This window comes from Babylonia areolata, chromosome 11, assembly GCF_041734735.1.
Source record: "Babylonia areolata isolate BAREFJ2019XMU chromosome 11, ASM4173473v1, whole genome shotgun sequence".
Taxonomy (NCBI): Eukaryota; Metazoa; Mollusca; class Gastropoda; order Neogastropoda; family Buccinidae; genus Babylonia; species Babylonia areolata.
Genome location: NC_134886.1, coordinates 15,869,522 through 15,885,241, shown reverse-complemented (window position 1 = coordinate 15,885,241; position 15,720 = coordinate 15,869,522). Strand labels below are relative to the sequence as shown.

General features: G+C 48.3%; 1 protein-coding gene across 3 annotated transcripts in view; it reads right to left on the bottom strand.

Annotated features, from left to right (window-relative positions):
- LOC143287571 (kazrin-like) overlaps positions 1 to 15,720 on the bottom strand; it is a 144,905-nt gene that overhangs the window by 6,032 nt on the left and 123,153 nt on the right. For all 3 annotated transcript variants that reach the window (XM_076595668.1, XM_076595667.1, XM_076595666.1), the window contains 8 exons: positions 15,468 to 15,614; positions 13,754 to 14,099; positions 13,003 to 13,233; positions 12,086 to 12,273; positions 10,238 to 10,350; positions 8,267 to 8,501; positions 6,285 to 6,386; positions 4,367 to 4,533 (listed from right to left, as the gene is read on the bottom strand). In XM_076595668.1, the coding sequence (XP_076451783.1) occupies positions 4,367 to 4,533; positions 6,285 to 6,386; positions 8,267 to 8,501; positions 10,238 to 10,350; positions 12,086 to 12,273; positions 13,003 to 13,233; positions 13,754 to 14,099; positions 15,468 to 15,614 (1,529 nt within the window). The remainder of the gene's footprint in view (positions 1 to 4,366; positions 4,534 to 6,284; positions 6,387 to 8,266; positions 8,502 to 10,237; positions 10,351 to 12,085; positions 12,274 to 13,002; positions 13,234 to 13,753; positions 14,100 to 15,467; positions 15,615 to 15,720) is intronic.

Here is a 15,720-nt window from a genome sequence, read left to right as displayed (position 1 = left end):
CTTGCAAAGAACTTAAAGCTACGTGACAGTGAAACACTGCAGAATTTCGTAAATCATAAGCAAGAAAACAACAAAAAATAACACCACAACAGATTCGCAAAATCTCTATAGACACCAAAATACTTTAAAAAAAAAAAATCTTTCCTACTGCATCATACTTTGAAAGCAACAACAACAACAACAACAAGGAAACTTAAGAGCATGAACTACAAGACAACGAAATAAGAAAACATAACCATCTTTAGGAGACACGATATGGGCTACATAAAAGACTAAATAACAAATGGATGGTGTCATGGTCTGTGTGGTGAGCAGTCGCACTGTAAAATCGTTGAAACAAACTAAGTGCATCATACTTTAGTACACTCCACTGCACTGCACTACACAGTACTGTGTTGAACTGCCCTGCACTGCATATGACTGTACTGTATTTCACTGTACTGTTCCATATTCCCCAGTGACGTGGAACAGACTCCCTGAGAACCTCCAACACTCTTGCCGCTCTTTAATCTGGCTTCAAAACTCACCTCTTCTCTAATATGTTTCGTTGCGGCATGTCCATCCGAAAAGTATATACTCCTGTACATGTGGTAAGCTTGACTGTGTGTGTCATACATAATAATGTATTTGTACACATAATCATAATTATGCATGACGTTTGAATGTGTGTGTGGGTGAGGAAGGTGAGGGTACGCATACATGTGTGTTTGAACATATACATATGCATGCATGTACACATTGTGTTTAAGTGTGTGTACAGTTTGCTAGGAACATTTTGGCGTGTATATTTAACTTCGATTTAATATGTCATGTATAATATCACGCGCTTTGTGAAGCACCTAGAGCAGTTTTCTGGCTAGCGTGCTACATAAATGTGTCCAACATCATTACAATTCATGTCACAAAAGACAAAAGGCCTGATATGCTTTAGACGTGACAGCTGCTCTCTACACTGTCATTGTTCAGCTCCTTTCACACATTCTCCCCTTTATTCTCTTCCTGTGGGATGCCATCGTGTCTGAATACAACAGAAGCGAATGAAAAATACATTTCCATCAGCAACAACACTTTTGCTCCAAACATTGTACCCCAGTTTCATTTCCTCGATGGGCGTCATCTAATGAGAAGAAAAGGAAAAAAAGAGATGAAATCATATGACATATAGAAGCAGATAACGAAGAGGAGGAAAAGGAGAAGAATCCAACAAAATAACAACAACAACAACAAAGGCAATGTCGTGGGGGTAAAGTGCTTGTTCTTGCAAAAAAAAAAAAAAAAAAAAAAGGGCATATATGAAACCTTACACCAGCCATCGATCATCTTGCGCATGTAAAACATCGACTGACAACAATGCAAGCACCCTGCCAAAAATTCTAAAATTCGGCAAGGAAGAACAGAAAAGATGAGAAAGAGAGGCAACACATAATTAAGACATGAAGAAGAAGAATGACAACAACAAACCTAGTCCACAACAAACAGAAATGAGTATATATTCAGGGTTAAAATAATGATCACATTTTCCAACTTAAAAAAACAACAAATCACAGTGCCCAGGAACAAGCCCACATGAACTGCAACACAAACCCACCCTTCCCACCCCACAGCTTAATTACAAGCAAAGAAAACGGTAAAAACATCGACTGATACAAGCTGATAATATAAGATCTAGCCGAACTGAAAAAAGTAAACAAAGAAAACAGAAAGAAAAAAAAATGAAACGACGATGAAACAAACTGGTCACCATCATAATACCTCAAGATTTTCAGCCTCGTTTGGTAAGACCTGGAAAGATTGGGCAACGTCTATGTATTTTGGTTATTTAAAAAAAAATCGAGAGAGAGGAACAGGCTTGAGCAGCGTGTCAAGCAGACGTTTCCTTTTCACCACCTTCTGGGCTGTGGTTTTCTTCTTTCCTTGTTTTCTCAATCCTCGTGTGTACTTTCAGCCATAATCTCAATGTCCTTCATACATGTGTTTTTTGTTTCTTTCTTTCTTTTAAATATCACACACACACACACACACACACACACACACACACACACACACACATTGTCACAGTTTTGTGTTGTTGCTTTTCTGTTTTTTTCTACAGAGGAAGCAAGAGGTGGGGAGGGAATCTCCAGAGATATGTGTCCATTTATACTTCAGATCTGGCACGTGATTGGGGGAAGAGAGAGAGAGAGAGAGAGAGAGAGAGAGAGAGAGACAGACAGACAGACAGACAGAGACACAGACAGAGACAGTGTCCCGTTAACGATTTCCCTAGTAATTGGACTTATCTCCCTTATACCATTCGCTTCCACACTTTCACAGAGGGAATAAGATTTGAAAGCCGTATTAAAAACAGCCTTACAACAATGTTTACTTTTGAGACAGCTTCAAGTGTACACGAACCTTCAGAAAGAGAGAGACAGAGAGAGACTGAGACAGACACTATATACGACACTATCGGCAAGTCTGAAAATAAAATATTAGTAGACCGCATAAACCTGAAATGGTCTATACGCATGAACGTCACTGAACTACACATACACCAAATCCCGAATTTTAAAATTAAATAGTTCTACCTTATTTCCGATCTTATCACAAAACAATGTGCCCGAACACAAGTGGCTTGACTGGAAATGTCACAGTTCTGACTCTTTAACATATTTTGTGTGCATACACACAGACACCAAGTGTAATACTACACACCAATGCACACCAGGGGATTGAGAAACACACACACGATGACACATGTGAGGTATTCATCACACAAAGAGCCCAAAATGTGTAGGTACTCAGATAAAAGGCACGCTCGCACGCACGCACGCACACACACACACGCACACACACGCACACACACAGTGACTTTATAAAATCTTTTCACTCAGACACACGTTCTCTCTCCAAGAATATACAACATGGTCACGTTTTGACACCCTGTTGGGAAATGGAAGATGCGTGGTTTTAATGCATGTTTTCCATTAGTGATATGAGACTTTAGAACGTACCTAATAAAGCACACACACACACACACACACACACATACTTATAACACACACACACGCGCCAGCACACACTGGTACAAATATACCCACCTTGACACGACACAACACATACACACTGACTCATACAAACACAGCACTCCTTCCCTTTTTTCAACACACCCATAATCTTCACTTTGTATTCGTTAACAGAAGTACTCATTAATTAAAAGACAAAAACAAAAAATAAACAACAAAAACATAGCAATCCTTCCCTCTTCAACAAACGCACACTCACACACACACACACACACCCCCCCCCCAACTACCCACCCTAATATAAAACAAACAAAAACGCCTACAGGCAATAGCCGAGTGGTTAAGGCGTTGGACTTTCAAACTGGCGGTCCCGGGTTCGAATCTCGATAACGGCGCCTGGTGTGTAAAGAGTGGAGACTTTTCCGATCTCCCAGGTCAACACATGTGCAGGCCTGCTAGTGCCTGAACCCCCTTCGCGTGTGTACGCACGCATAAGATCGAATAAACAACAGGTAAATAAACAAAACGGTCATACACGCAAACTGTTACATGTCTGAGTGTGTATGTGTGCGTGCCTGGAATCTGATTGAATCAAATTCAAATTATGGTACTTAGAGCTTTGCCGACCACAAAGGCCATACCAAGGCCATCGCTACGTTAGCATCTATCTGATTGAAAGACACAGGAAACGAACGATGAGCGCCCAATGGCAGCCGTCAGTTGGCTCTACACCGGTCATCAGCGTGTTGTGCAAATGACCCGTGTTTGTAAAGCGCTTATAACTTGGTCTCCGACCGAGAACAGGCACTACATAAGTATCCACATCATTCATTCATTCAACATCATCATTCATTCACAATCCACGTTAAACAACTTCTTCTTCTGCTTCGTTCGTGGGCTGCAATTCCCACGTTCACTGGTATGTACACGAGTGGGCTTTTACATATATGACCGTTTTTACCCCGCCATGTAGGCAGCCATACTCCGTTTTTGGGGTGTGCATGCTGGGTATATTCTTGTTTCCATCACCCAACGAACACTGACATGAATTACAGGATCTTCAACCTGCGTATTTGATCTTCTGCGTGCGTATACACACGAAAGGGGGTTCAGGCACTAGCAGGTCTGTACATATGTTGATCTGGGAGATCGGAAAAAAAAACTCCACCCTTTACTCATCCACCAGGCGCCGTTACCGAGATTCGAACCCGGGACCCTCAAGATTGAAAGTCCAGCGCTTTAACCACTCGGCTATTGCGCCCGTCGTTATCATTATTACTATCATTATCATTATTCCACTTTAACCACTCGGCAATTGCAGCCGTCAATGAAAACCAGCGAGGAACACCTGTCGCTCTCACCTGGCGGGCCTGAGGAGGGTGTCCAGCTCCGTGGCCAGGTGACGGCGGATGTAGGCCTTGGAGGGCGGGATGGCCAGGGCCGTGGCCAGGGTGTCGGCGTTGAACGACGGTTCCAGCACCATCATGGCCCCGTGCACCCCGCTCTCCTGCAGGTGGTCCGCAAACTCCTGAAACGTACGTTCGGTGCTTTTGAGTTTGAATCCTGATGGGATTTTGATGTTGTGTGTTCGTTTCGGGTGATTGGGACTGATTATTATTGCTGTTGTTGTTGTGTATTCCGCTCTCCTGAAGGTACTCGGCAAATTCCTGAAATGCATGCTCTCCTGAATATGGTCCGCAAACTCCTGAAACGTATGTTCGGTGCTTTGAGTTTGAATCCTGATGGGATTTTGATGTTGTGTGTTCTTCTTCTTCTTCTTCTGCGTTCGTGGGCTGCAACTCCCACGTTCACTCGTATGTACACGAGTGGGCTTTTACGTTTCGTTTCGGGTGTTCTGGATATTGCTGTTGTTTTTGTTATGTACTGCCCAACTCTCCTGAAGGTGGTCTGCCAACTCCTGAAACGTACGTTCAGTGTTTAACAGTTCGAATCCGGGTGGATTTCTGTTGTTGTTTTTATGTTGTTGTGTGTTCGTTTCGGGTGTTTGGGATATTGTTGTTGTTGTGCACCCCCACTCTCCTGAAGGTAGTCGGCAAACGCCGCGCGTTCGGTGTTTAGAGTTCGAATCCTGGTGGGTTTTTGATACTGTGTCAGTTCATTTCAGGTGTTTGGGATATTGCTGTTGTTGTAGTTGTTGTTAGGTACTGCCCAACTCTTTTGCAGGTGGTCTGCAAATACCTGAAACATACGTTCAGTGTTTTAGAGTTCGAATCCCGATGGGTTTTTGATGTTGTGTGTGTGTTCGTTTCGGGTGTTTGTAATATTGCTGTTGTTGTTGTTGTTGTTATGTTTAGAGTTCGAATCCTGAAGGGGTTTTTGTTGTTTTTGATGATGTTGTGTGTTCGTTTCGAGTGTTTGGGATATTGCTATTGCTGTTGTTATTATGAATCCCTAATCTCCTGCAGGTGGTCGGCAAACTCCTGGTTCCAGTTCTAATGGGTTGATTTTGTTGCTGGTTGTTGTTGTGTTCCTTTAAGTGTATGGGAATCCATTTTTGGTGCGATGTGAATTCCTGGTCACCATAAACTCTTGAAACTCATGTAGGGTGGTTAAGTTCGAGTCCTGGCCACGAGAACATCCACGCACATGCAAGGATTCGTGCGTGTCTGCACACACACACACACACACAGACGCGCGCGCGCGCGCGTGCGTGCGCTCACAAAGACACAGACACAGACAAACCCTCTCTCACACACATAAGCCGAGCACGTTCATTTCCAGAGTCCAACATACACAAAACAAAGTGTAAAACGGACAGACAGCTGGACAAATACCGATAAATACCATACAGACAAACGAGTACAACACAAAACCACAAGGCAACGAACCTGAACAGAGAAAACATAAAAGTCATACCTATGATCCGGTATGTCTTCTACCAGCGGGGAAAGACAACAACAACGAAACAAACAAACAACAGCAACAACAAACACAACATGAACAAGACACAAAGACTGGACAATAAAACTTAACTCCCAAGATAATAATATATCATCGAACATTCACAAAGAGACAAAAATCTGGTGGGGTGGGATTTAAAAAAAAATAGCAAAAAAGAAAAAATCAAAAGGGGACGATAAACAGGCATCCAAAAGTGACAGACAGACAGACAGACAAGCAGGCAGGCAGGCAGGCAGGCAGGCAGGCAGAAAGGCAGGCAGGTAGGCAGGGAGGAATAAGACAGACAAGGAAAAGAGAGGAGAGAGCCCCCCCCCCCCCTCCCCCAACCCCCTCCTCCACCACCACCCCTGTACACACCCCCAGGTCAATGGATCGAACCCAGGCCACCAGCCGACCGCAAGTCCACACAATGAGGTCACTGTCAGAGTCCTCACACTGGCTGCGGCGTTCCGCCAGTTTCTGCAACACCAACAACACGACATTGTCACCATAGTCTTCATCGTCACCACTACCATCATCATCGTCTTTATCATCACCACTATAATCATCATTGTCTTTATCATCAGCACTTTTACCATCATTGTCTTCATCATCACCACTATCATCATCATCGTCTTTATCATCACCACTATAATCACCATTGTCTTTATCATCACCACTATAATCACCATTGTCTTCATCATCACCACTATAACCATCATTGTCTTCATCATCACCACTATAACCATCACTGTCTTCATCATCACCACTATAACCATCATTGTCTTCATCATCACCACTATAACCATCATTGTCTTCATCATCACCACTATAACCATCACTGTCTTCATCATCACCACTGTAACCATCATTGTCTTCATCATCACCACTATAACCATCATTGTCTTCATCATCACCACTATCATCATCATTGTCTTCATCATCACCACTATAACCATCATTGTCTTCATCATCACCACTATAACCATCATTGTCTTCATCATCACCACTATCATCATCATCATTGTCTTCATCATCACCACTATAACCATCACTGTCTTCATCATCACCACTATAACCATCACTGTCTTCATCATCACCACTATAACCATCATTGTCTTTATCATCACCACTATCATCATCATTGTCTTCATCATCACCACTATAACCATCATTGTCTTCATCATCACCACTATAACCATCACTGTCTTCATCATCACCACTATCACCATCACTGTCTTTATCATCACCACTATCATCATCATTGTCTTTATCATCACCACTATATCATCATCGTATTCATTAACACCATTACCATCATGGTTTTCAAAATATTCACGTCAATTATTGTTTTCCAGAATCAACACTGCCTGAAACTCACACTGGTTGTATTTCTCTTTTCCTTTCTCAACACCCTCCACCAAACCAAACCCCTCCCCCTCCACAACCCACCCCACCACCCTCATCCCACAAACCCCACCCCAAACCCACCACCTAGTCAAACTCCATCCTCCGTAATTTGACTCTATACTCCGATCTACACCACACACGCAAGCACAACGCCTTCCCCGACACTCACTCCCCCAAATAAACCAATCACAACAACAACAAACACCAACAGCAACACAAACAAACGCTTACCCCTATACATCCCCAGCCCGAACTCCCCACAATACTCCACGCACCTCCTGTTCAAACTCCATCCTCCGTTACTCTCTGAACTCCGATTCACAAACACACACACTGCCTAAACATAATAATCCCCCACTCGCCGCCCCACACCACCACCATATAAAACCCTCCCCCCTCCACATCCCCAACCAATCCCAGACCCAACAAAACCCCATCCCTGCCCCTCCATCCCCCAAAAACCCCACCACCGCCACCACCACCAACCCCACCTCCCGGTCACTCTCCATCCTCCGTAATTCTGACTCGAGACCCGATTCACAAACACACACACGCACAAACATAACAACTTCCCCCCGACCACACACACCACCACATAAACCACCCTCCCTCCACACCCCCATACCCAAACCAACCTAAAACCCCCAACACAACCCCTCCCCCCTCCCCCACCAACCCTACCTCCCGGTCAAACTCCATCCTCCGTAATTCTGACTTGAGACTCCAATTCACAAACACACACACGGACACACACACAAACAACTTCCCCATGACCACACACACCACCTCATATACCCTGCCCCCCCGCCCCCAACCCACCCTAAACTCCACACCACAAATTACCCCCCCCCCTCCCCCCACCAAAACAACAACAACAAAAACCCACACCAAAACAACAACAACCCCAAAACAACAACAAAAACAAACACCACCACCACCACCAGCACTACCTCCCGGTCAAACTCCATCCTCCTGAGGAGCTCCACAGCGTGCAGGATGCTGGCCTGGTGGAACTTGCGGTGGATGTCGAAATGCTTCTCCAGGTCCCGCCGGCTGAGCGAGTGCAGGAGTCGCCCGTCGACCAGGTTGACCTCGAACACGTGGCTGTACTGAGGCAGCCCCAGGTCCGGAAGCAGCTTGTGGGCCACCCACGTCACGTCCAGCCTGGAGGCCTGGGGGAACTTGCTGTGTGGGGGAGCGGGTGGGGGGGGGGGGGGTTGTCATCATTATGCTGGTTACACCATGTGTGAAATCTGAACGATACTACGAAGCACATTGAAGGGGAAAAAAATCTGAAATGTTTGTTTGCACCACCCCTTCATGAGGGGCCATGGTCAGTGTTGAATAAAACATCCGTGTCCGTGTCAGAAAAAAAACAGAAAAGAAAAAACGGTTGCTGTTGGTCACATGTTCACCCAGTAACACCTGAAAGCGAAAAAAGAAAGTCTGAACGATGCCTAGATATATATGTATATATATGTTTGATAATTAGTCTCGTCCGATTATGACCGTCAGAACAGCAGAGGAAGCAGAGGAGGCAGCTGCTGTCCCGACCATCTGGGCTAGAATTTGATTATCGTGGAGAATGTCTTGACCAAGTTACATCCCCACTCTCTCGGCCAAGACGGTTTTATGACAGTCGCTGTTGGGGTGGTTCCCAAAGGCCAACTAGCCCCCAAGGCTGCAGCGCCAAGAGCCAGTGCAATGTTGCCTCCTAGTTTGAAAGTCACAGTCCTTCACAAATGTAAATGATATCCCATTGCAATGGAAAAAACATTGATAATACAGCTCTCACTTTGCTGTTGGCCCAACTTTACGCAAACTTACGTCAATCTGTGATATAAGATAAAAAGGATTTGGATGACAATAACATATCATTATCAAATGTATTCATGCAACACGACTCCCAGTACGAAAACGTCAAGTTATTCGGTCCATAGTTATGTCAAAATAGATACACAGGAATTCGCTACTTTGCCGTGAATCTGCGCACACCAGCCTCACTTTGAGAAAAGACGTACTGAAATCCACCAAACAAAAAAAAAAGGACTGTGACGAGAAAGTCTTTCAATGCCAAATGCTATAAAGCGAAAGGAGCCAAAGCTGCCACAAACTGATGGGCAAGGGTTTCCTACATCCAAGCATCCAGATCTGCACACATTCTCACTCTCCACTCAATCTGAATGAAAAGCATTCATTTACAAGCCAAAACCTCTAACTTTAGGAGAAGGAATTCTGTTTCATGTCTGCCACATGGTGATTGTAGACATTAGTTACAGTATCATTTTTCGCATTTGAATGTTAGTATTTCAACTACGTTTATTCTGAAGCTGGCTGCCTTTCCTCGGGTAGATCAAAAACAAAACGAATCGAAGAGTTGTAATGACAAGATGATACTTTACAGGGACTCACAAACGAATGAAACGAATGAAACAAAGATACCCTACTACGTTCCTAAGAGGGGGCGGGTGTGTGTGTGTGTGTGTGTGTGTGTGTGATTGGGGGGGGGGGCGGGGGGATATCGAAACGCATTGTATTGTATTGTGTTGTATTACATTTTGTCACAACAGATTGTTCTGTGTGAAATTCAGGATGCTCTCCTTGTGGAAAGCACATGCCACCCATATTTCTTCTTTCTTTTTCATAATCTGTTAGTGTACTTATCTATCAATGTGGATTATTCTTTTATAGCCGTAGGTTCTTTAACAAAGTGCATGCTCCTCCGAAGAGGACCACGATTTATCGTTTCATCCGAATGACTAGCTTCTAGACCACCACTCAAGATCGGTGGAAGGGAGCAGGTAAAAAAACAACAAAAACCCAATCCTTGTATGGGGACCCGAACCCATGAGCACTCACGTCCCAGTGGGGCCGCATTACCACTGGGCCCCCTCCAACCCCCGCCCTGTGCCAGCACTCACATGTTGGTGGGGTCCCGATGCTCCTCTATGGCCAGACGAAGTTTACGTTTGTGGATGTGGTTGGTGATTCCCAGCGCCGTCCCCAGCTCCGAGTCGCTCAGGCCCAGCAGAATCTGGACACAGCAGGACCAGTAGGAACAATGGAAATAACCACCAACCAGCCCCCAGAAAAAAAATGTGCACACGGCAACACAGAGAGAGAGAGAGAGAGAGAGAGAGTGTGTGTGTGTGTGTGTGAGAGTGAGTTTGTGTGTGTGTGTGTGTGTGTGTGTGTGTGAGTATGCACAAGTTTTTATATTGATATGCACTTGTATGTATCCTAATTTCAACTGTATCTGTGTTTGTGTATGATTTTCGATTTATGTTCGTACGTTGTTATGTACTACCACCACCCCACCCCCACGCCCCCCAATATTCCTTGTGACCCCGGTACACTTGGTAATAAAGACATATTCTATTCTGTTACACACACACACACACACGCCAGAACTCACTTGTTGACATCCAGTGCTATCAGTGGTCAGGGTTTCCTACCCACTCACCCAACCCCACTCTACCCCCCTTGCCAGCCCCCATCTGATCTCTCTCACAGACCTTCATGCTCTTGATGCTGTGAGCGCGGTTCACGTCCTACATGAGCATTGATACCGGAGACACACACATCCACCCCCCTCCCAGCCCCCTACACCCCCTCCCCCCTCCCAGCCCCCTACACCCCCTCCCCCCTCCCAGCCCCCTACACCCCCTCTCCCCCCAGCCCCCTACACCCCCTCCCAGCCCCCACACCCTCTCCCAGCCCCCACACCCCCTCCCAGCCCCCTACGCCCCCTTCCAGCCCCCTACACCCCCTTCCAGCCCCCTACACCCCCTTTCCCCCCAGCCCCCTACACCCCCTCCCAGCCCCCACACCCCCTCCCAGCCCCCTACACCCCCTCTCCCCCCAGCCCCCTACACCCCCTCCCAGCCCCCACACCCTCTCCCAGCCCCCACATCCCCTCCCAGCCCCCCACACCCCCTCCCAGCCCCCACACCCCCTCCCAGCCCCGACACCCTCTCCCAGCCCCCTACACCCCCTCCCAGCCCCCTACACCCCCTCCCTCCCAGCCCCCTACACACCCCTCCCTCCCAGCCCCCTACACCCCCTCCCAGCCCCCTACACACCCCTCCCTCCCAGCCCCCTACACCCCCTCCCAGCCCCCTACACACCCCTCCCTCCCAGCCCCCTACACCCCCTCCCAGCCCCCTACACACCCCTCCCTCCCAGCCCCCTACACCCCCTCCCAGCCCCCTACACACCCCTCCCTCCCAGCCCCCTACACACCCCTCCCAGCCCCCTACACACCCCTCCCTCCCAGCCCCCTACACAGCCCTCCCTCCCAGCCCCCTACACACCCCTCCCAGCCCCCTACACCCCCTCCCAGCCCCCTACACACCCCTCCCTCCCAGCCCCCTACACACCCCTCCCTCCCAGCCCCCTACACCCCCTCCCAGCCCCCTACACACCCCTCCCTCCCAGCCCCCTACACACCCCTCCCTCCCAGCCCCCTACACACCCCTCCCTCCCAGCCCCCTACACCCCCTCCCAGCCCCCTACACACCCCTCCCTCCCAGCCCCCTACACACCCCTCCCAGCCCCCTACACACCCCTCCCTCCCAGCCCCCTACACCCCCTCCCAGCCCCCTACACACCCCTCCCTCCCAGCCCCCTACACCCCCTCCCAGCCCCCTACACACCCCTCCCTCCCAGCCCCTACACACCCCTCCCAGCCCCCTACACACCCCTCCCTCCCAGCCCCCTACACACCCCTCCCAGCCCCCTACACACCCCTCCCAGTCACTCTCACCGACCTTGCCGCTCTTGATGTTGTGGGCGCAGTTCCTGCCGTACATGGGCATGCCGAGGGAGATCTCCAGCCAGGCCAGCACCTGACCGGCCCTCCACTGCGCCATGGGCACTCCGGCCAGGGCCTCCACCACGCCCAGCTTCTCTTGGTAGTTGTCCGGGGTCAGGGGGCTCAGCTTGCACCCACCGCCCTCTGATGGACACAGGGCGTACAGAACACAGAGATAAGCGCGCATGTACATCAACACACTCGCACACACAAAGACACACCAAACACAAGCACAGCCACAGCCACACACACAGACACACACACACATGCACGCACACACACATACATACACCAAAGCTGCAGAGTGATAATAACATCTGTAAGGGAAATACCACACAACATCACCATCACTACCACCACATCTTTCCCTTCCACGAGACAAAAGAAAACAAACCGAAAAAAGACAAAACAAAACAATAACAAAAATATAAACCACTGCCATCACCATATCAACAGTATATAAATACCACACAACATCACCACCACCAACAACACAGCTTTCCATTCCACGAGACAAATCAAAACAAAACAACAACACAAAAAACAAAACGCCCCCCCCCCCCCCCCCAACCCCCAAACAAACACACCAAACAAACCAAAAACAACAACAATACCATCACCATATACATGAGAAGTACCACACAACATCACCCCACCACCACCCCCACAACTTTCCCTTCAACGAGACGAAACAAACCAAAAGAAAATCAAAACAAACAAACAAACCACTACCATCATCATCATTGACCCCCTCCCTCTTCCTTTCCCCTCAACGCCCCACCCCCTCCCCAACCCCGACCAAAAAATCCCCGTCCCACAAAACCCCACCAAAACCCCTAACCACCCCTATCCCCACACCACCCACACACCCACCTTCAAACAGACTCTCCGTGTGCGGGAGGGCGATGGAGCGCCGGGAGCGGCCCCTCCCGAAGACGCGGGACAGCGACCCAAAGCTCTTCTTCTTCTTCTTGGCGTGCTTGGCGGCCCCCTCCCCCCCTCCCTCCACCTGCTCCATGCTCAGCGTCATCCACTTCATCAGCGACGACAGAGACTCGTTGTGGGTCCTGTCGCTGAAGGACGGGGTGCTCATCGGGGTACCGCCTGCCGGGTGGGTGGGTAGGGGTGGTGGTTAGTGTAGTGCAGTGTAGTGTGAATCATCAGAATCAGAATGGTATTTATTTTGTCATGAAAACCGTAAATGAACGGTTTGTAGACAAAACAACAAATAGAATGAGTGATGGGTAGAAGGGAGGGTGGATGGGGTGGGTGGGGGGTGGGAGAAAGGATGGAAGGATGGGAAGGATTGAAAAAGAGGAAGAAAGAAAGGAAAGAAAGACACACAAACTGACACACACAACGCCCATGGTCTTCACACTCTCTCATTCTCTGTCTCTGTCTCACTCTCTCCATCACACACACACACACACACACACACACACACACACACACAACACACTTCCACACACACACACACAACACACTTCCACACACACACACACACACACTTCCACACACACACAACACACACACTTCCACACAAACTCGTCCACCCCACCCACCCCACCACATAAAAACACAGCAAATCATACGCCCCCCAAACAAACAAACAAAACCACCTCACCCGAACAGCTATCATCCTTGGACAGGTAGCCCTCAGGGGTGTGGCAGGACCCTGTCTCGGACCCCCCGCTCTCCGGCACCGAAGTGGTGGAAGTCCCCCCACCACCGCCACTACTGCCCAGCGGAGTGGACGTCTTGGCGACGTGATGGTGGTCGTTGAGGGAGGGGGTGGAGGTGTTGGTGGTGGTGTTGTTGGGGGTGAGGAGGCAGGACGGGGTGGTGGAGGGGGTGGAGGAAGAGGAAGGGGGGTCCACGTGACCGTTGTCCTGGGCGGCCGGGGTGGGGGTAGCGTTGTCCGACTCCCGCGAGTCGTCCAGGTAGCCCCGCTCCGACAGCTGCTCTTTCAGCTGCTCACACACACACACACACACACACACACGCGCGCGCGGACGCACACACATACACACACACGTAGACACACACACAAACACACACACACACACACACAACACACACACACGCACGGAGGATACTGAATTAGAACCAGAAAATATTGATAAAAAGACACTAACGCTCACAAAGTGTACAAATAAATTATACACGTATCACGAACGCACGAAGAAAAGAGACACGCAGGCATTCACGCACGCACGCACGCAGACACACACAAACACACACAGAAGCATGAACACACGTAAGCATGCAAACACACACATGCGTATGCATAGTACGCACACACATACACGCACGCACGGTAAGGGGGGCGGGGGTTAGGAGAAGAGGGAGTGGGTAATCCAACCGTTCATTAACAAGATATGTAGTGGCATTACTTTGAACCCAGCATGTACAAACTGAATTATTTTCATCATGTTTCATATTGATAATGTATGAAATCATTTTCCAGACTGAAACAGAGAGAGAGAGAGAGAGAGAAGAGGTGGAGGACAGAGACTGAGACAGACAGCAATGAAGACAGACAGAGACAGGTAGAAACGAGAAAGAATGTGCAGGATGGAGCAGTATGCTTCAGACCAAACGCTCAGTCATCAGACTCACACTGCTAGGAAAACGGAACTGACATGCCAGGCACATTCTGGCACTCACAATAACAGACTGTGATGTTATTCTCCTTTTACATGGGCACGTAATGTAGCCAGACACACAGACAAACTGACACAAGCATGCACGTTTTCAAGGACTTAAGCACATACCTTGAGTTATTCCTCTGGCGGTTTTTTTTTTCACGTGAGAGATAAGACGTACACGTATTAAAACGCGCGCGTGTGTTACACACACACACACACACACACACACACACACACACACACACACACACACAGATATATACATACATTTATGCAAAGCCTATCAAACGCATGAGAGACCTTTGTGCATAAATTATAGGACCAGTTATCCTAAGTGCTCTGTATCTGAATATCATCCCTATGGCGTCAAGACACTGTACTTTGTACTGTTCTGTTGTTCTTTTCTTTTCTGTTCACACACACACACACGCAAACACAACAGACACAACACACACACACACACAACACAGATACAAACACAAACACACGCACAATGACACGTAAACCTGAACACACCCAGAAACACACAGAGATACACACACACACACAGACAACCCCCCCCCCCCCACACACACACACAACACACACACACACCACGGTGACACGCACCCAAACCTGAACACATCCAGAGACACAGAGATACAAACACAGACCCCCCCCCAACCCACCCACACACACGGACACACCCACCTTGGCCACCTCCTCCTGCAGTTCCTTGATGGTGGTGTCCCGGGCGTCCAGCTGTGTCCTGAGCACCACAGTCCTCTCGGCGGACTCTCGGGCCTTTTTGATGATCTCCCACTTCTCCCGCTCACACTCCTCCTTCTCCACGGCCAGCTGTTAACATAAACCACACCATGATGATGATGATGATGATGATGATCCTGATGATGTTGATGATGATGATGATGATGATGATGATGATGCCTTCTTGATGATGTCC